The sequence below is a fragment of the Corvus moneduloides genome, chromosome 9 (assembly GCF_009650955.1).
Source record: "Corvus moneduloides isolate bCorMon1 chromosome 9, bCorMon1.pri, whole genome shotgun sequence".
Classification (NCBI taxonomy): domain Eukaryota; kingdom Metazoa; phylum Chordata; class Aves; order Passeriformes; family Corvidae; genus Corvus; species Corvus moneduloides.
Genome location: NC_045484.1, coordinates 1 through 18,674, shown reverse-complemented (window position 1 = coordinate 18,674; position 18,674 = coordinate 1). Strand labels below are relative to the sequence as shown.

Genomic DNA, 18,674 nt, shown 5'->3' with positions numbered 1-18,674 from the left:
GTACTCTGGGGGCCCTGAACTCATCAGCAGCAGAGTGTCACTCCTGGGGCAGGGCTGGTCCCAAAGATTGGCACCCATGACTGAGGAGGACAGGCTTGTGAGTTTGCAGGAGACTGATGGGTTGTTTAGTGGCTTCTTTTTCCTTGTAGAACCAGCATTTTTAAACGATTTCTGGTGAAAGATTTATCTGTGTACAGACTGTCAATTAAAAAAAAATTAAAATCACCCCCAGAAAAGTTATTCTGTATATGAAAAGAAACTTTTACAGATTATTCTAACTTATTTTATATTTGTGGCCCTCCTAATGTATCTTTCTTTATCTCAGCACTCTTTAAACCATGCAGTTTTCTCTGTCAGTGCAAAGATGAAGCACCAGGACTGTGGTGGAGCTCCAAAGGACAGGTGCGACCACAGTGTGAAGGGCATGTTTCACTACTGATGGATAAGCTTGTCTGATCTGTATGGTTTTCCTTCAGTAATATGGACATTCTGCTAGGAACTCTGGAGAAATAGAAAATAAAATCACTTTTTAAAATGAAAATCCATGTTTTCTTGTGTGGCATTCAGATGTTTCCAAGGCCCGTCTCCCCGCCGCGGGGTCCCGGGGAGGGGAGGAGCCCCGGCCCAGCCGCTGCGCTGTGTCACGCGGCGCTGGCACCGCTGAGCATGCGCAGTGTTGTGCAAAGGGCAGCGCATGCGCAGTGACGCGCTGACGCGTCCTGGCGGGTGTAAGGGCGGGGCGGAGCCGGGCAGCGCTGCGCATGCGCACTGGCTTTACGCGCGCAGTGCGGTGCTCGGCGGGCGCCGTTCCGCGGGGCCGGCCCGGCCGTGCGGGGCCGCCGCGGTGCCCGGGAGCGGCTTGGAAGCGCCAGGCGCGGGTCCCGGCCGCGGCAGCGGCGGGCGAGGGTTGTGGTGACAATGGAGGAGGGCGGCTGTTGCTGTGGCTGCAGCGAGGTTGAAGGTGAGCGGAGAACGGCGACGCGGCGTGTGCCGGGAAAAGACCCGAGGGGGGGTGGCCCCGGAGCAGAGCCGGGCGGGAGCGGGCGGCGGGGGCTGCGCGGGCTGAAGGCGGCGCGGGCGCGGAGCCGGGGAGGAGCTGCGGGGCTGGGGCCGGGGCTTGCGGGCGGCACGGCGGGACCTCCCTGCAGAGCCTTTCCTGGGAAACAAAACCTGGAGTTTGTCCCACCTCGGCCCCGTGGCAAGGGGCAGCGGAACCGAGGGGAGCAGCGCCTGAGCAGGGGCGGCAGCGTGCGGGCGCAGGGAAGACGCGGCTGGTGCTGGAGCGAGAACGTGCAGGTTTCTTACATTTAAATGAACGTGGAAAGCAGGGAGAGAGGTGGTATAAGAGCAGTGTGGGTGCTCGGGCAGGTGAGACAGGACTCAGGGGAGGGAGTCGCTTTCCTGAGCTCCTGAAGTTCCGCTTGACTCTCTCAGGAGCACTCGTGAGAAGTTTCCCATTTGGAATTGGGCTCCTGAAGAAAGGAACCTGAAACTGCTGTTTCTGATAAATCCGTAAGTATGGGAGGCTATTTGAAGCTTGCTGCTGTAAGCAGCCAGTAACTCCCACAGATAGTCTAACTATTAAAAATTGCAACTTTTGTTTTCTCTGCACACAAACGACTTGGCTGTCTCGTACAGGGCTCACTGAGGCTGTGAATTGCAATCCAGAGCATCTTCAGGCTCCTGGTGCTCAGAGCTGTGGCGTTTGGTGTGCAGAAAACATCCCAGGCTGCCTGACTTGGATTTGGATGTGCATTTCTGCAGATCCTCAGAGTGGGAAGAGGCCAAGAGGGTGGTGGGAAGGGCTTTCTCCCGGGCCTGGGCATCCTCAAGACACCTCAAGGCTGGTTTTTAAATGTTGGTTTTCTTTTGTTTCCCAGCCCAGGGAAAAGCTGGAGAAAAGGTGGAGAGAGTGGCAAGCAGGAATCCCATGTTTAGATCTGCCCTTGGATTTCAGTTCCTCCTGGGGGGTCTGTGCTGCCCAAAGAACAAAGGAAAGAGATGTTGGAGTACCTGTTTGTTCCCCTGTTGAGCTTGGAAGAGATGCTGAGGGTGAAATTCCAGGGAAGCTGCGCTTGCAGAGCGACTGGAGTGTGAAGCAGTGGCAGCTGTTTGCCGTGGACCGGTTTCCCCCCTTCACTTCGGTTCCCTGGTATAACAGCTGGGGATGGGGTCAGCGGCTCTGACCCAGGAAGAGGTGACCGGTCCGGGGAGATGGTCCCGAAAGGAATCGCCTTCCCGAGGCCTGGTGTCTTCCCTCAGCCGGTGGCAGGAGGGCCCTTGCAGAGACTGTCAGCTCTTTAGTGATGATCAGCTCGTGATTCCAGCTCAGCTCTGCAGGGCAGCCTCCAGGCCAAGCCAGACCAGAGAGAGAGACGAGAGAGGTTCGTGTGGCTGGTTCCGCACAGAGGTAGCTTTATTGTGGGTCCCCTCCGACAAAGGGGAAAGCCAGGGACGAGAACCCTCTCTGAGCCACAGGGGCCAGAGGGCTTGCTTTTATAGGGGTACAGGGGATGGGTAAAGGACCAATGGGTTACAGAGGATTTGGGACGGGCACAGGCCAGTGGGTTACGAAGGATCTGCATGGGGTCTCCTAAAGGACTGTGGGTCTGTCTTTTCTCGATGTGACCAAAGAAGTGGTTGCCTTTCCAGGGAGTTCTGCTGGGCGATTGCGAAATCTCTTATCTCAGCAGAGATCCCTCCAGGGGAGTGGCTGGGCATACCCCACACCCTGGCACTCCAGGTAATCCCACACTACTTTTGCTTTTGCAAATGCTTTGCTGAAGGGTTTCTGAATGTCGCAGTGAGCTTTTCTGTTCCTGTTTATATGGAGGATCTGTTTCAGGAAATGTGTCTCATTGTATGGATGGATTCAGAAGTCCCTGTTACAGGTTAATTGCAGTGAAGAAAAGGAAAAGAAGCCAGTAGCCTGGACTGAGATGCCCCAGGCCCCTGCCAAGCACAGGGGTTGTTGCTGGGTGTTTATTCTCCAGTCCTGCGTGCTCAGGCCTTGTTCTGAGCTGCTCAGCCATAAATGCCACTGCAGGAAGAGCAGGAAATCCCACAGTTCCTGTGGAGCATTTGTCTGCACTGACGTTGTGCTGCAGCCTGAACTGTGTCCTAAATGTTAGCTTTGAATTAATGCAGATGGTCCGGGATTGTGTGTTCGGGGTTGCTGGTTTAGGGATGGCCAGGCCTGGATTTGCATTTGTGGGCACTGAGTGTTCCTTGTGTCAGCTTTAGGTCTGGATTGGTGGGAATTGTTGGAGAAAAGAGAAGGGAATTGAAATGCACAGCTCCATTCTTGGAGAAATGGTGAGGATGGGAGAAAAGTGGGTGTGGAGCTGCTGGGAGCTCCTGGAGTGAGGGAAAGGATCCAAGGATTGGAAGCAAAAGCTGTGGAACAAAGCCTGAAAAGGGGGCAGGGCAGGGGGGACACCATGGGGAAAGAGGGAAAGAATCCCTGCTCCCGGGATCCAGCAGGGGCCGGGAGAGGATCATTTTCCAAACACTGGCTCTTGGTGGAATCCTAATAATGAAGGTCAAAAGAAATCATTCCTTTGTTATTAGGTTTGGAACGAAACCAGGTGGGTGAGAGCTACACCTACCCTGCTGCTGGCAGAGGAGGCAGAGCTGGGCCAGGGCAGCTGCTCCGTTGTGTGGGTGCAAAACTCGTGTGTTCCTCTTCCCAGGGAGTTCCAGGCTGCTGCAACTGTTTGGCTCAAGCCCCTGGGAGACGCTGGACTATTGCTGAGTGATGGCTCTGAGAGTTGCCCACTTGTGGAGGGCCAGGGTGCTGGGCCGGGTCCGGGGAAGGTTTTGGGTGTGGAATGGCCCGTGCGCATGAGACGGGGAGGGGGGGTGAACTCTCGCTGCCTGGAGGCTGCAAATGGGGCTTTGAAGGGGGTAAGAGGGAAATGCTGCAAGGAGAGATGGTGCCTCTTCTCCTGCTAATGGCCCTCCCTGACACAACTTGCACAAGTAGTAAAACTTTCTCTTCCCTTCTATGTTTCTTTAAGTGATCATTTCATACTTTGTTGTTGCTGTATTGCGATAGGGACCAAAGGGCCGCATGGCTGCTTTCCGTCACAGCCCCACGGTTCTGAAATAAACCCTGCGTACGCACGTAGGGGTGCACGTGTTTGCAAACAGGGTTCGTGCCGTCTTTCACTGCAGTCCACCCTGATGGGATCCGGGAAGTGGTCTGGGAAGGTCCCTGGATAACTTGGGCCTTCCTGGGGGTGGAATGCCCACCTGTAAAATAAGGAGCTTCTGCTTCTATTTTCTTGTTCCTCCAGGTCCCCTGGAGTGCATGCTGTGACCCCCCCAAGCTTGCAGAGGCTGTTTGGATGAGGGGAGGGGACTTGGAAAATCCAAGTTACGAGGACAGAAGGAGTTTAAATTGAGGGCAGAAGCTCCTCTTCCCTTATTGTCTGTGTTTGAACTGGTTGAGAACCCCCTTCACTTATGATTTTAAGGGTATTGATTGAAGGAAAACCTGCCTTTTCTGCGGTGCTAGGGGTATCAATTGACCGGGAATCCCCGTGTTCCATTTGAAATGGAAGGGGAAGGCACGGGTGTTTCCATTTTATGGGTTTGAATTGAGGGTAACACCCCCTCCAACCCCCTCCCCCTCCGTTTTCATCGTCCTGAGGTTTACGTTGAGGGGGAAGCTCCGTTGTCCCTGTTTTTTAAGGGTTTCCATTGAGGTAAAAATCGCCCTTTTCCCATCATTTGAGAGATTTGAGGAAAGCCCCTGTCCTTCTGATATGTCAGAGGATTAAATTGAAGGGGAGAACCCCTTTATTTGCCATTGTATTGGCTTAAATGGAGGTAAACGGCCCCCGTTGCCTCAGTTGCAGGGGTTAAATTGAAGGAAACTCCAGCTTTTCCAGCATTTGAAGGGTTTAGGTGGGGCCGTGCCGCTGCATTTGAGGGCGCTTCTGGCCGTGCCCCGGCACCGAATGTCTTGCGCGGGAGCGCTCCCGGCCCCCGGGGAATTTCTGAGGAGGAATGGCAGTTTGGGGGCTGGGCTGCCGACAGGGCCCGACGGAGCCGCGCCGCTCCGAGCCGTGCGGAGCCGAGCCGGCCCCGGCCGTGCCGCCCGCTGCGTGCGCTCCGTGCGCGGGGCTCGGGCGCCGCCGGGTCCCCCTCGGCCCGGTGCCTGGCTTTTGTCCGGTGAGGGTGTGCTTGGGCATTCAAGGTGACTGGAGAAATCACAGCTGTGGAACTTGAGCAACAGCGGGCGCGTTTCCCCCAGAGAGCTGCGGCAGCGGTTCCGTCTCTGCCCTCTGGCTGCAGACTCAGCGCTGCGCTCGCTGCTGTCAGGCGGGGGGCAGTGGAGGAGCGCTTTGTGAGGCTTCAGTGAGAAATTTGCTTTGCTTCAGTGCAAAGCTGAGCTCGCCCAGAGGCAAGGGTGTCGCTTTGTACAGTTTAGGACAGGGGGGCTGGAAAACCAGTGGCTAAGTCTTGAACTATCAGGATCTGTATCAGCATGCCTGCATCTCCTGGTAATCACTTGTAACTGGTAGATGGTTCAGAGGTTCAAGACAGCTTATCTGCTGTGCTGACCAGCGTGTTTTGTTATCTTTTGATGTGTAGGATGGTGCTAGGTTTGGATGGCTCGATCTAAGTTTCAGCTGGCACTGGGAGCGCTGTATAGAAGTATTTTACACACCTTTTTGGTCAATGGTTAGTCTTTTCTTTGTGCTGCAAAAATAAGGTTTCTAGTATGGCTTAACTTATAATGCGACCATTTACCAAATTGATGTCAGTGCTGTGGATTACTTTTTATCTTTCTGATTTTTGCCAGCGAATCCATTTTGTTGTTACAATAGGCTTGTAAGGTCTGGGTCAGGTAGAACTGGACTTCTATGGCTCAGAATTGAGACAACCATTGAAGCTTTTTCTTGCTGGAACTTCTCTTTTTCATTCACTTGCCACTCTAACACTTTCAGCGGTACAATCACCGTGTGGCACCAGCCCAGATAACCATACAAAATTAGTCAAACATTAGTTTGTCTTTCTTTTTACTACCAGTGCTGTAGCTTGTAATTCTTTGGCTGGTACACGTCCTAGTCTTTCTTTTATCACTTGTGCTCTTGTTTCAACATTTCGAGCTATTGCCCTGTATTTCTAGAAATGCAGGAGTATTCATTAGAACCAATTTTGCTGTAGGGTGCAATATCACCAGGATTGGCTTGGCCTTTGGTATTTAAATCTCGTCTTTGCAAGCAGGCAGAGCTTGGGGGGTTGAGGGACAAAGGGAACTGGTTTAGTCTCTCCCTCAGGCAGGAGGAGTTTCTGTGGTCTCTCTTTCTTTAGCAGTGCTAATGTGTATCTCCTGAAGTGGTTCTCTTGATTGCCACACCCACACACAGAGGTAATTCACATATAGGAACAGAATTTTCTAAAGGGAAGTTAAAGCATCTGAGCGAACTCTGTGGCTATCGCAGAAAAATCCAGGAACATTTCTTTTTGGTGGGGAGTAGATAGAGCATCTGCTTTTGTAGTTACAGTTTGATTCACTGGTTATCAGTTTTCAGGAGTTTCACCTTCGAGAGGGAATTTGGTATTTTGCTGAAGGCAGCCACTCCTACAAACTGCCCTTTATTTGTGTGTGAATGCATTTGGGACGGTTGTAGGGACAGGGTTTTGTGTTAGGATTCGGTTTTGAGAATCAATTTTTAAACGCTGGCTTCTGCTTGCCTCTTTGATTAGTCAAGCAGAAGAGTTGTGAGTAGAATGCATTCTAAATATACTGCTTCTTAATGATATCCCAACAGATTTTAGCCATGTAAGAGATAACACTTTTTATTAGAGTTAGTTTCACCAATTCTAATTTTATTTTTCTAAAACTTGAGTTTAGTTTTTGGCTTTTGTAGGGAGTACAAGGGGCAATCAGAAGCTGTTGAAATGCAGGAATGTGGGGAAGCTGGCTGATGGGTCATCTAGCCCTTAGGATGTGTGGCCTTTGCTTGCTGTAAAGGAGTGTTGTTAGGTTGATGGGTTGGTTGATTTGGTTTTTATTTGTGAGGCGTTTGAATTGCCGCTTTCCCCCCCTGCCACTCGGAAGCAGGTTTTGGCACTTGGAAACTCCAGGCAGTTACCTGTCTCTCTCCTAAACAATTTCTTAGTACATTTGGAGTTTCTTTCGGCAGCGGTCTTAAACGCCTTAAGATCTGCCTCTGCAGAGGCTGGGATGCTTGCGTCTGCACGGCTGTGTTGTGCTTGCAAGCAGCCGGTTTGTGTAGCAGCAGCAGAGGTATTTTTAGCTGACTGCACAGGGGCAACACGTTCCCCTCTTTTCATAATATTCATTCATAATATTCATTTGACTACTCCAGAATGTAATGAATGGATGATGTGGGTTTAAAGAAGTCCCTGCCTTTAGCCCAGGCCTCTGGTAGCAGGCAGTCACGTTACGGAGGTGGCCAGCACGCCAAGAGCCGCTCTCATTCGTAAGTTCTTTAATGATGGCCGATTTGGTCTATTATAGAATGAATTATTTAGTGAATGGACACAAAACTAACAGACATGAGACTTAAAAGAGACTATTACTACACAGGAGTAAGACAAAAGGGACCACTAGTATTATATGCACAGGGTTAAATGTACCATTAAATTTTCAGCTAGCTAAGCAATAGCAGAACTTAGGATCCAATGTTCCTTACCACCAAATGGTTGAAGGGGCACGCATTGAAATCCTCTCCCTCAATTTCTGGAAAAATGACCACGAAGTTGCGTCCGGGCTTCAGGGAGAATATGTCTTGCCCGTTCCCAGGGAGCGTGTCAGAGACTTCTGCCTCCTTGACAACCTGTACTACTTTTACAGTGTGAAACCAGGCCTTTTGGTCACCTTTGGTTTTTTATCTCTTCCCACAACTCTTAAGCTGGCAGACCTTTTGGTGCCAGGAGATGATACCTGCTGGGCCTTGCCCGCCTGGGTTGTCTCTCCTGTCTGCACCAGCCGCCTGTGGTAGGGAGAGGGGGGATATGCCCTGCCCCTGGGCTAAGTATGGATTTAAACGGGGCTGGGTGTTAGTGTTGGGAAGAGGCGTTTTTCATTCAGGCTGCCAAAATAAACACCTGTAAAATCCTGGCTCTGCATTCTGTGTAACATGTTTCTATTTCATATTTGTGTAATCGCAAAAAGCAAGGAAAGAGTAAATGTGACTGTTTCCCACTATTGCAATGTGAAGGTTTTTGAAAGGCTGGTGTATTTATGTTCTATTTTTCCACTCCAAGCTTGGCTTTTTCCCTCCTTTTTCAGTGTCTGCTGCATTGGGTGTCCCAAGGAAGGCTGGATTCCTCAGCAGGAGTCTTAGGAATTGGTGCTAATTCTGCTTTTTCTGAAGGTGTATCCAAGGATGCTACCAAAATGGCTGTTTTCTCCGCTGAAAAGCTTTCCCTCTATGACATCAATGCATGCACGTGTTTTAATCATGTAGCCAGATGTACTAAGAATTGTACTTTCAATGCAAACACCTGCAGTAGGTTTCTGTTTGGTTTGTGTCTGCGAGAGGTGGGATTTGTGCTGGAGAGGTGCTCTTGAGTACAAAGGACGGAGTAAATCCGCTCCCTGGATGTGCAGTGAAGGACTGACTTGCAGGGAAGGGGAGCATTTAGAAACTGCATCAATATTGCCCTGAAATTCTGGGTACTTGGAGTTGGCTTGGGCCTGTCAGGGTGAGCCATAAGCAACCCGAGCAAGCCCCTGAAGCCTCAATGGATGTTGGAAACACTTCCACAGAAAGCCAAAGCAGTAACGATTCCAGAGGAGAAGTTATAGGTGATTGCTTATGATCGGTGGGGAATTTCCTTGGCAATTATTAACCTTGGACATGGGGCATTTTGGAGGTGGAATTCCAGTTTCAGCCACAGGCACCTGGATGAGAAGGAGAACTCTTTGCCAGAGGAAGGGAAGTATTCTTTTGCCAGTTAGTGCTGTTAGTGAAGTGATCAGAACAAAAGAGTGACTTCTTTTGGGATAGGCTTATTTATTATATGGATGATAAGCAAGTAAGAAGAATGAACTACATGGATAAGAAGCAGTAACAGCAATCAAGGTCGAAAGGCAATGCATCAAATCATTATTATGTATTCTAGTAGGGATTAGGAAGGGATACAACAGCAGTTACCCTAAAACGTTACTGTCATCCTGCTCTGTACTTGAGCTGGGGAGTCCCATTGCAGAGAAAGACCAGAGAAACCCTCCTGGTAACCCTTAGGGAATGATCCAGACTTGCTCCAAGCTGGTCTCACTTGGATATTGTTTCTTGTACAAGGGTATGTGGTCACGTGTTTTGCTTTTCTTTTTTGTGACCTGGGGCTCTGTCACACCCGTCCACTGGCCAGGAGTCCAGGTATGTTGAGCGCGCAGCTCCTGTTTTCCTAAAATTGCAAATCTGGATTTGAAAAGACATATGTCTTTGGAAGTGAACATAGAGTTCAGCTTGAGTTGATGTAGTGATCGACTTAGGTTCAGCTTAAAAAAGGCCCTACCGACATTTTATTGTATCTAATCCCTGCTTTCCCCTGCGTTTTAGTTCTTGCCTCTCGGCCCACTCTGTTTCACGGGGCTGTACATGGTGAAACACTTCCCTGTGTGCTTTCTGGGTTTGAGCTGCCCTGCCCCGGCACGTAGGGTCACGGTTAAGTGGAAGAGTTATCAAACTTAGTGGTTCACCTCTTTTCTGTGGGTTTTTGGGCAGAAGACTTACGGGCCCGGTGTGGGAATAGCTCCCAGCCCTCGGCGTCTCGTTGACCGCCTCCCGTTGTCTCGCAGGTCCCCGAGGCGGCTTCGGATCTCCGCGGTCACCGACGCTGCCGATTTTCCCGGCGCGCGCCGTTCGACGTCGAGGAGCGGCATCCAGAAGCTGTGTCGGAGCATCTTCCTGGCTGGAATGTTTTGAGTAAGGGCTGCAGTCAGGGTGTAAGCTGAAGGGTGTGTGACTGTGTGTGTGTGTGTGTGACTGTGTCTGTCTGCCTGCGAGAAGAGTGCGGGTGTGGAATGGTTCTGACCTTGTGTGTGGGAGTTTTGCCTTTCAGCTACTTTTTAAACTTAGAGTAAAAACAACCCAGCTGCGCTGGCTGGGGATTTTTTCCCTCCTCACTGGACTTTTTTTATGTGGGACCCGGCCGGTCTGTGAGGTGCCGTTCATCGCCAGGGTTTGGGTGCCGACCGTGCCGGGGATTTGTCAGGCGGGATGATTTTGGGGCTCCCGGGAACCGCGTTCCCATGGGGTGCTCTCGAGACGAGAGCGAGGGTGGGTTTGTGTGTCAGCTGAAGGAGGTGTGTGGTGGATGAGTGTTTTCTTCTCCAGGTGCTGCTGTTGTTTTGGGTTTCCTGGAACAATAAAATGTCCTAAATTTTCCAGAAATAGAACAATTGTTACATTGTACTGATAGGGGGTTGGCTTGTGTTGCTCTGTGTTCGTGTTTGCTGCTGCACTTGCACATATTGCTCTGTATGTCAGTTGGACTTTGACCAGTGTGCATATGGATTGTACTTGTGCTTGTGTACATTGTTGTTTCCACTTGCTTTGCTGAAGTGTAAATAAAAAACCCTCGTTCAATCAAGTTGAATAAACCCTAATAAAGATACCCCCCCTCCCCCCTTGTGGTTGCTCTCTTCCTTTGGTGTGGTTTAGTAATTTTTTTGTCGTATTTCTTGCTTTGCTGCTCTGCTTTGCTTTACTTTTCAGTCTATTCCTCACTTGACTTTTTCTAACTCTTTATCTTTTTCTTGCTGTTTAACTGTTTCTGGATGTCTCTGTCACTCTATTTCTCAGTTTCTCTTTTTCTCTTCAACACTAATTCTCTTTTAAACTCGATTTCTTTTTCTCTCAAACCCTCTTCTTCTGTTTCTCTATTCCTTTTTCTCTCTATTTTTCTTTTTCTTTCTTTCTCTCTGACTTTCTTTCTTTCTCTCTGACTCTGACTTTGACTTTCTTTTTTTCTTTCTGACTTTGACTTTTGAACTATCTTTCTCACCTTCCCTCCTTTGTTCATTTTTACCTTTCTACCTCAGGTTGTTTCTGTAGCAGCTTGAAAAAAAACAAGAGACCACTCTTTCTTCAGGCACGATCTGCCCCAGGCTTTGTGTTTCTATTTTGGGAAAGTTTTAAGAGAGTTTTGGCAATGGGCACAGGGAAAGACAAAACAGCTCCATGCCCACACACTTGTCAGGGCAGACTTTCTGCCCCTTCTAGGCCACTGACTCAGACATGAAACCCCCCAGCTTTCTGGGAGGTGAAGGAAGAACAGTCACACCTGGTGCTTCTACCTGTAGCCATTTGCCTGCTCTGCATCTTTGCCAAGAGAGCAGAAGGCGCTTAGCAAAGTGAAGATCAATGGAACAAGTTGCTCTCCCACTCAGGGCTCTCGTTAAGGCTGGAATGGCTGCTGCCAGCCTCTGCACTTTCTGCCTCTCCAACTTCCTCCCTTTGTTCATTTCTACCTTTTTAACTTTCTACCTTTGTTTGGTTCTGACTCTCTACCTTTCTATTTTTCTACCTTTGTTGCTTTCTACCTTTCTCAATTTCTGACTTGATACGTTTGTTTGTTTCTACCATTCGAACTTTCTATCTTTCCATCTTTCTTCATTTCTAACTTTCTACGTTTCTACCTTTGTTCATTTCTATGTTTCTACCTTTCTGCATTTGTTCATTTCTACCCTTCTGACCTTCTGCCTTTCTACCTTTTTTGTTTCTACTTCTATGACTTTGTACCACCTAAGTTTTCTCTCTTTTTACCTTTGTTCATTAATACCTTTGTTAGTTTCTAACTTTCTACATCTGACTTTTTCTCTTTGTTTGTTTCTACCTTTCTAGATTTGTCCCTTTCTGCCTTTGTTTGTGTGGAACTTTGAAACTTTATACCTTTGTTTTTCTCCCCATTTTTACCTTTCTAACTTTGTTTCTAACACTCTACATTTCTAACTTTGTGCCTTTCTAAATTTGTTTTTTACTTTCTAACTTTTACCTTTCTAACTTTGTTTCTAACCTTCTTGTTAGAGTGAAGGCTGCTCTGGCCTCAGGCCCAGAGGGAAGCCAAAGCACTAGGTTTGAATTCAAACCTTTGGACAGATTTTTAACTTTTAGTAGAAATAGATGCTAAGTGCCTTAAACATGAAAAAGCTGTAGCAGAGATCTTAAACACAGCTCTTGCTGCAGCAGTGTTACCTTTTCACAGAATTCTTTACTTTAGACAAAATCTCGATCGAATTAGACTGTTCACATGTTTTAGATGGAGTGTTCACATAAACAATAAGAGCTGATAGGAACTGTATGTGCAAATCTGTGTAATACAGATGTGACACTTGTGTGAGGCTTACAAGTGTTAGAATTAGACCAGGCTGGGTTAAGAAAAAGAAAACTAGAATGGTGTGTTAATCTTACTGGTCAATTAACAAATAGAATCCACACTTCTGTAAAAAAAAATATAGTCTATGGAGCATATAGAAGAAGCTGGTTTTGCCTGCTGCTGCTGCTTGGCTTTATCATGTAACCCCATTCGAACTCTGCCTTCAAGACAGCTGTGAGACCGTGAAATAAAGAACTCAGCAGAACAGCAGCCTCCTCTGCTCTTTCACCCTGGTCCGAGAAGGAAGGGTGGTACCCTGTCAAAGGCTCAACACTTGCCTTTCTGACTTTGTTTCTAAATTTCTACCTTTCTAACTTTGTTTCTAATTTTTTTTTTTGTTTCTAACTTTCTTTTTAACTTTCAACCTTTCTACCTTTAGAAATTCGTTCGTTTCTTGTATTTTACCTCTTTGTTTGTTTCTAACTTCCTACTTTTTAAATTTCATTTGTTTTTAACTTTTTACCATTCCTCCCAGCGAGGGATGTGTGCAGAATACCAAAACCTGTTAAGTTCTTCATTTTTACATCTCTAGGCAAATGCTACTGATTTAGATGTAAATTCATTTTGAAATGCGCCAGCCCTCTCTCTCTACTCTGTCGCATACAGGAATATAAGAAGCTGGGAATAGAGATCAGCAAGTTTTGAGAATAACGAGCCGGCGTTTTTCTGTAGGAAGGAAGGAAGCAAGTGCCTGGCCCCAGGAGCCGAGACGCTCGGGCTGCAGGAGCTGCAGAGCGCCCAGAGCCGGCTTTTCCCTCTGCTCTGTCCCTGCCCCCGGGCTGAGCTGGGCGGCGCTGCTGCCGCCCGGTGCCGGCTGAGGCGAGAGGGCGGCGGCCTCGGTGGCTGCCGAGCGTGGCAAGGGCAAGGAGCGGGAGCGAGCGGGGCTGGGTCTGTCAGCGGAGGGGAGGGGCGAAGGGCGGTTCGGAGCGCCGAGGGACACGGCCGTGCGTGAGCGGGGCCAGAGCGGTGAAGAGGAGTGGGCGCCGTGCGGGGCGGCGACCGCGAGGAATGACAGGGCGGGGGGCGGCCCGGCGGGGCCGGTTTTGCCGGGCAGCAGAGGCGCGGTCGCAGCGCGACCCGGGCGGGGAGCACCGGGCGGGCGCGGTCGGAATCGAGCCGCCCGCGTGCCGCTCTCAAGGGGGCGGCTCGGAAAGGAAGGCGCAGTTGGGCGCTCTCGGGACGGCGGTAAGTGACGCTTTTTTAGCCCGCGCGATTTTCCGCGGCGTTTCCCGGTGTGCGGACGCGGGCTGTGGGGTCAGCGGCGTGGGGGGGGGGGGGGAGGCGCGTGGGCGCCGGCCAGCAGGCATCGGCGGGGACACCTCCGTACCGCTCGCGCCGCGCCTCTCCCACGAGAGGTCCCCACGCCCCGCGGTGCCGTGCCGGGCTCTCGTTCCGCCCCCCCCCCCCCCCGCCGCCGCCGCCGCCGCCGCCTCGCCGCGCTCCCGCCGCCCCCCCGCTCCCTCCGGCCCGGGGAGCTGCAGGAAAAGGCAAAAGCATCGAGGAAGAGCAGACACCGGAGCTGCCCGAGCCATCGGCCTGTCCGAAGGGCGGCGGCTGCCCGCAGCCGGGAGCAGCCACCAAGGATGGAGCTGCTGTTTGCCGGGAGGTGAGAGCTGGGGGCAGCCGGAGCTGGAGGCAGGCTTTCCCCGGCAGGAGGGACCGGGAGGATTTCAGCTCGCAGCAGCTCTCAGTGAGGGAGCATTCAGGCAGCCAAATAGACGGAGCGGGGTCCTTCCGGCCGCCATCTTGAGAAGGTCGAATAGCCACTGACGCAATCGCCACATTGGTGCGGTCCCGGTGACTTCCGCCCTTCTTCGCCGGGAGCGGCAATGGCGGAGAGCCCGGCGAGCAGCGCGGCCGGGCCGGGGGCACCGGCGCGGGTGCTCCGGGCTCGGAGGTGAGCGGGGAACGGGGACAGCCCCGAGCGGACGGTGGGGGCCGCGGGGGATCGGTATTCCGGCCCAGGGATGGCTGCCCCGGCCCAGGGATGGGTGTCCAGGCACAGGGATGGGTTCCTGGACTATCTAATAATATTATGTAACGATCGTACAAGGAGATCTATCTAAAAAATCCTCCATGGTCATCCTTCTCCCAGCCCCTCTGTGTTTTCAGGATCTTGGGGGAAGAGTTTGGGTCTGGACAAGGCTCTCGGGCACAGGGTGGGATTCTTGGGGTGCAGGGCCAGGATTTGGACTCGATGCTCCCTGCGGGTCCCTTCCAGCCCAGGAAATGCTGCGATCCTGTGCCTCTGAGGGTGAAATAAAGGGCACCGGTGGGGTTTGTGCCCGCTGTGTTCACGGCCCCGCCGGCTCAGGGCGGGTTCAAGGCGCAGCTGCCCCGAGCCAGCGGGACCGGCCGGGGCTGCTCGCTCCCGGTGCTGCCGCCTTGTGGGGAGAGCCCGGCACTGCAGCCCGCACAGGCGCTGGACCACGGGATCGGCGTGGAACAGCAGCGCAGGGGGAGTGCTGAGGCAGCGCAGGGAATGCTGCGGTCCCAGGGAATGCTGCGGTCCCAGGGAAGGCTGAGGCGTCCCCTGCCCGAGGCACTCGGCAGCAAATCCCTGATGTTGAGCAGCAAAAGGAAAGTTCTGGGTTAGTGGGAGGAGGTTTCTGGAGTGGAGCTGGGACAGGTGCTGATCCACGCATGGAATCACGGGGTGGTTTGGCTTGGAAGGGACCACCAAGATCATTTACACTCTGTTTGTTGTCTGGTTCCACAGCAAAGACCATCCAGAATTGCCACCTCACCCTCACGGACAGCAGGAATGTCTTCCATAGCTCTTGTTTCGGAATGGGAATGGCAGTTGGGAGCTCTGGCAGGACCAGGTAAGAACAGAAATGGGATCATTCTGGCTGCTGCTGGAGGTGGTTTTCTGCTTTCAGGCTGTTCTTCTCATTGATCCTTTCACAGCAGTGTTCTAGGGCAAATTTGAGGGTAATTCCAGGAATTTCAAACCAGATAAAAACTGGTGGGGCAAAAAATGTGAACCTGATCCATTTCTGGTAATTCCAAGCTTCTCCCACAACACCGTTCCAGGGGAAAGCTGATGAAAGGGTAAAGATGCAGAGGAACAAGTGCTGTAAACCCCCCATGCGCTCTTGACAGAGCAAACCTTGCAGTACTCCCAGCAGATCTCTTGGAGAAAGCGTGGGATCGCAAGGTTTTCCGGGAAAGCAAAACAGGGGCGGAGATGAGGGAATAGGCTTCCAGTTCTTCCTTTAGCTGAAAGCCTGGGGGAATTGAGAGGGGCCACAAGAACTGTTTGTGTAGGAAAATGGGAGTTTGGGGGCTGAATCTGAGTTTCTCTCTGGGGCGTTTTTGAGGGAAAAGCTGAGGTGCTGTTTAAGGGAGAGAGTGCACATTTTTGGGATGGAAAAGGTTTGATCAATATTGTAGAGGAAGTAAAATGTTGGGGGTAAAAGTGGATGCAATCTGGAGGGGGCAGAAGGAATATTTTGGAGGCAAAATGGGGAACTGAGTAGTGGACAGATGGGGAACATTTTGGGGGCAACACTTGACAAACTCTCTGGGGTGGAGAACGAAGACATTGAGGGAAAAATGAGGTGATGAGCAGTGGGCACGTAGGGAAGGTCGTGGGGGTAAATGTTGAGAAAAGCCCCGTGGTATTCAAGAAATCCTTGGAAGCAGGACTGAGGAATTCAGTGGTGGAAAGATAGAGGAATTTTGCGGGGGTAAAACTTCCAAAGATCTAAGAGTTGAGAGTGAGTGTTTTTAGGTAAAAAGGATGTCTTGTTGAAGTTGGGCGTCTGGATTGTGGCATTTGTGGATCACAGGGTGTTTTTTGCAGAAAGTAGGAGATAAAGAAGACTCCCAAAGCCTCGGTAGCTGTGTTAAGAAATCCCTCGCAGGGAAGAAAGGTACCTAAACCTCCTAGAAGTAGGGACTAATTAGCATGGGAAGGGGAAAACCCACCCCCAGTGGGAGAGAGCCCGCCGGGTAAGGGAAGAGAAGGATGCCCTTAAGAAGGAGCAGGGAAGGTGAATTTCTCGGTTTGCTAAAATGTATCAAAAAGTTTGGAATCTGGGTCTGTGTGGAGGCCGGGATTTTCTCGGCCATATGCAGAGCCCAGCACTAGGAATAAAGTTTTGATATCCTTCCAGCACCCAAACGCAACAGAGGGAATCCTGGAGGAGGTGGAAAACGCTGTCGCTCCGTCGGTGGAATTCCTGGGAAATGGAAAGCAGCAGAAGCAGCAAGAACAGAGTTGGAAGCAGGCTCCAGCCGGGTAAGGCAGACACCAAATCCTTTGGAATTAGAAGTGGGCAGGGGTGGGAAGAATTAATTCTTACATTCGTAGCCCATGGATTCCTGAGCAGGATCCTGGCAGGGAAGAGTGCAGGGATCAGACTGGGGACTGATCCCAGCTGGGGGCATGAGCCTTGGAATTGGCTGGAGGGAAGAAAGAGGGATCCTTGAGCACAAGGATCAGCTGTCAAATGTGGAGATGGCATCAGACAATTCCTCGGGAGGGTTTAGTTCCTGGGCCAAATCGATCTCCTGCCTTGTGAAGGAGCTCAGAGACCTGGGAAGAGCCCAAGCAACGCAGGGAATGCAGTGGCAGATAAAACTGCCGGGGAACGGTGGGGAAAAGCATCGAACAGGGGGCCTCGTTTTGTACAGGAACGGTACCAAAAAATGTCCAAAAGAGCAGGAATCCAATGGGATTTTACGTATTCCTCGGAGACCACAATCCAGTGGGAAGGCTGAGAGAAGGAAACAAAGCCTAAAAAAGGCAAATGAGCCAAATCTGCCCAAAGCCTCCAATGGCCACATTCCCTGGCATTGCTGAGGACTTCAGCCGAGCTCCAGGCAAAAGGTGAGCACCTATGGAATCCTTTCTGGGAGACCATATCCAGCTGGGACCCTTCCTGGAGAAGGCCATGGGATATGGGTTATCCCAAGTCCAGAGAATATGTCATTTCCTTGGAAAAAACACTTGGATCACTGCATCACTTTCTTGTTTCAGGCTCACCAGTCAGCCGGGCTATCCAAGTCCATCCTCCCCAGCGGGGAGAGCGGGAGCACGTCCGGCCATGGAGAATTTCTGGGAGAGCCCTGGAGAAGAAAGAAGGCTCCAGCTTCACAGATCTGTGTCATAACCCATCCTGTCGGCCGCTCCTGTTTGATCCTGGTGCATTTGTCCTCTTGGATTCAACCTGAGCAGCGCTAATTAATTGCTGGGAATGAAGCAGCCTTTTGGTACTTCTTTTCCACAAAACCTCTCCATCCTGCCCTTCAAATCCTGTTGCAAACACGGGGAAAACCCAAAACTCCGTTTTTCACCTTCTCCCCTTCACTTTGCCTCCTCTTTTCTCGCAGGCTTTGGGCTATCCAGGCTTGCATGTGGATTAGGCAGAGCACCCTGTAGGCTCAGCTCCAGGTGGGATTGCAGCGGTGTTGGAAGCACCAGGGATTCTCCCAAGGTTTGGTGTGAGGAGCTGCATCTTGGGAGGGGCTGGGATTTTGTGCACTTCTGGGGTTTTTTTTCCTGTTTCGCCTTTTGGGCCGCCTCAGAGAAAAGGCTGAAAACCGAAGGAGCTGAGGGGGGGGTTCCCAAATTCCTTTCCAGCCCTTCAGAGGAGGCACAAAGCCACGTGCAGCTGAGGAGAGGGATGTGAGGAGAACGGCAATAATGGAGCCTTGGGACTCTGCACTTCATTCTTTTCACATGTTTGGAGGTGCAGGAAATGCCAAACCCCACAGGAATTCTGTGTCTGTAACATCGGGTGCAACCTTTTGAAACCCAAGTGCTCAGAGTGGGGTTTTCCCAAGGGTAAATCCCAATGTGACATGGCAAAGCTTCAGTGAGGATTTCCAGGCTTGACTGCGCAGCTTTTGGGAAAGCTCAGTAGCCAAACAAGATCAGATTTCTGTCGGATTTGGATCAAACGTGGCGTTTAAATCTGGGACAGCTCAGCTTCCCGGGTGGGAAAGTGCTTGGAGTAGCCGAGAGCTGAGCCGTTTTTGAGAATTCCAAGCGTTGTGTCCTTACGCTCCTTAATACAGTGTTTAAATAATTGATCCTGGATGGAGCCAGTATCAGAGGGATTTGTTAGAGGGGCAGGGATGTTTTTTCACGTGGCAGTGTGTCGGGATAGTCAAGACTCCTTATGTCAGAATTAATTGGTCTTCCTTCTTTTCCCTTTTGTTCTTTCTAGATTGTGGCTGAGTGGGGAGAATATTTGGGATAAAGAAACGAAATGCCCGAGGGAAGCTTCGTGTTCCCGTGGGGATGCTTTAGGCGCGTGCAGCTTCTGAGCTGCACCGAAAGTTGAGGCTCCCCCGGA

The 18,674-nt window shown here is 51.0% G+C and overlaps 1 protein-coding gene across 6 annotated transcripts; it reads left to right on the top strand.

Annotated features, from left to right (window-relative positions):
• Positions 1–832: 832 nt before the first annotated feature.
• LOC116447984 lies at positions 833–18,671 on the top strand. Of its 6 annotated transcripts, none has more exons than XR_004241777.1 (6): positions 833–961; positions 1,435–1,512; positions 16,488–16,612; positions 17,008–17,203; positions 17,354–17,810; positions 18,546–18,671. XR_004241777.1 is itself a non-coding variant. In XM_032117847.1 (5 exons), exons 1-4 carry the CDS (start codon positions 13,375–13,377, stop codon positions 17,092–17,094), a joined length of 495 nt encoding a protein of 164 aa, XP_031973738.1. In that variant the 5' UTR covers positions 12,751–13,374; the 3' UTR covers positions 17,095–17,203; positions 17,354–17,575. The 6 variants fall into 6 exon arrangements, 2 of the variants coding, with proteins under 2 accessions (XP_031973737.1, XP_031973738.1); XR_004241776.1 differs by lacking the exons at positions 833–961; positions 1,435–1,512 and adding exons at positions 14,249–14,263; positions 15,086–15,191; XM_032117847.1 differs by lacking the exons at positions 833–961; positions 1,435–1,512; positions 18,546–18,671 and adding exons at positions 12,751–13,551; positions 15,086–15,191 and having other exon boundaries at positions 17,354–17,575.
• Positions 18,672–18,674: the final 3 nt, after the last annotated feature.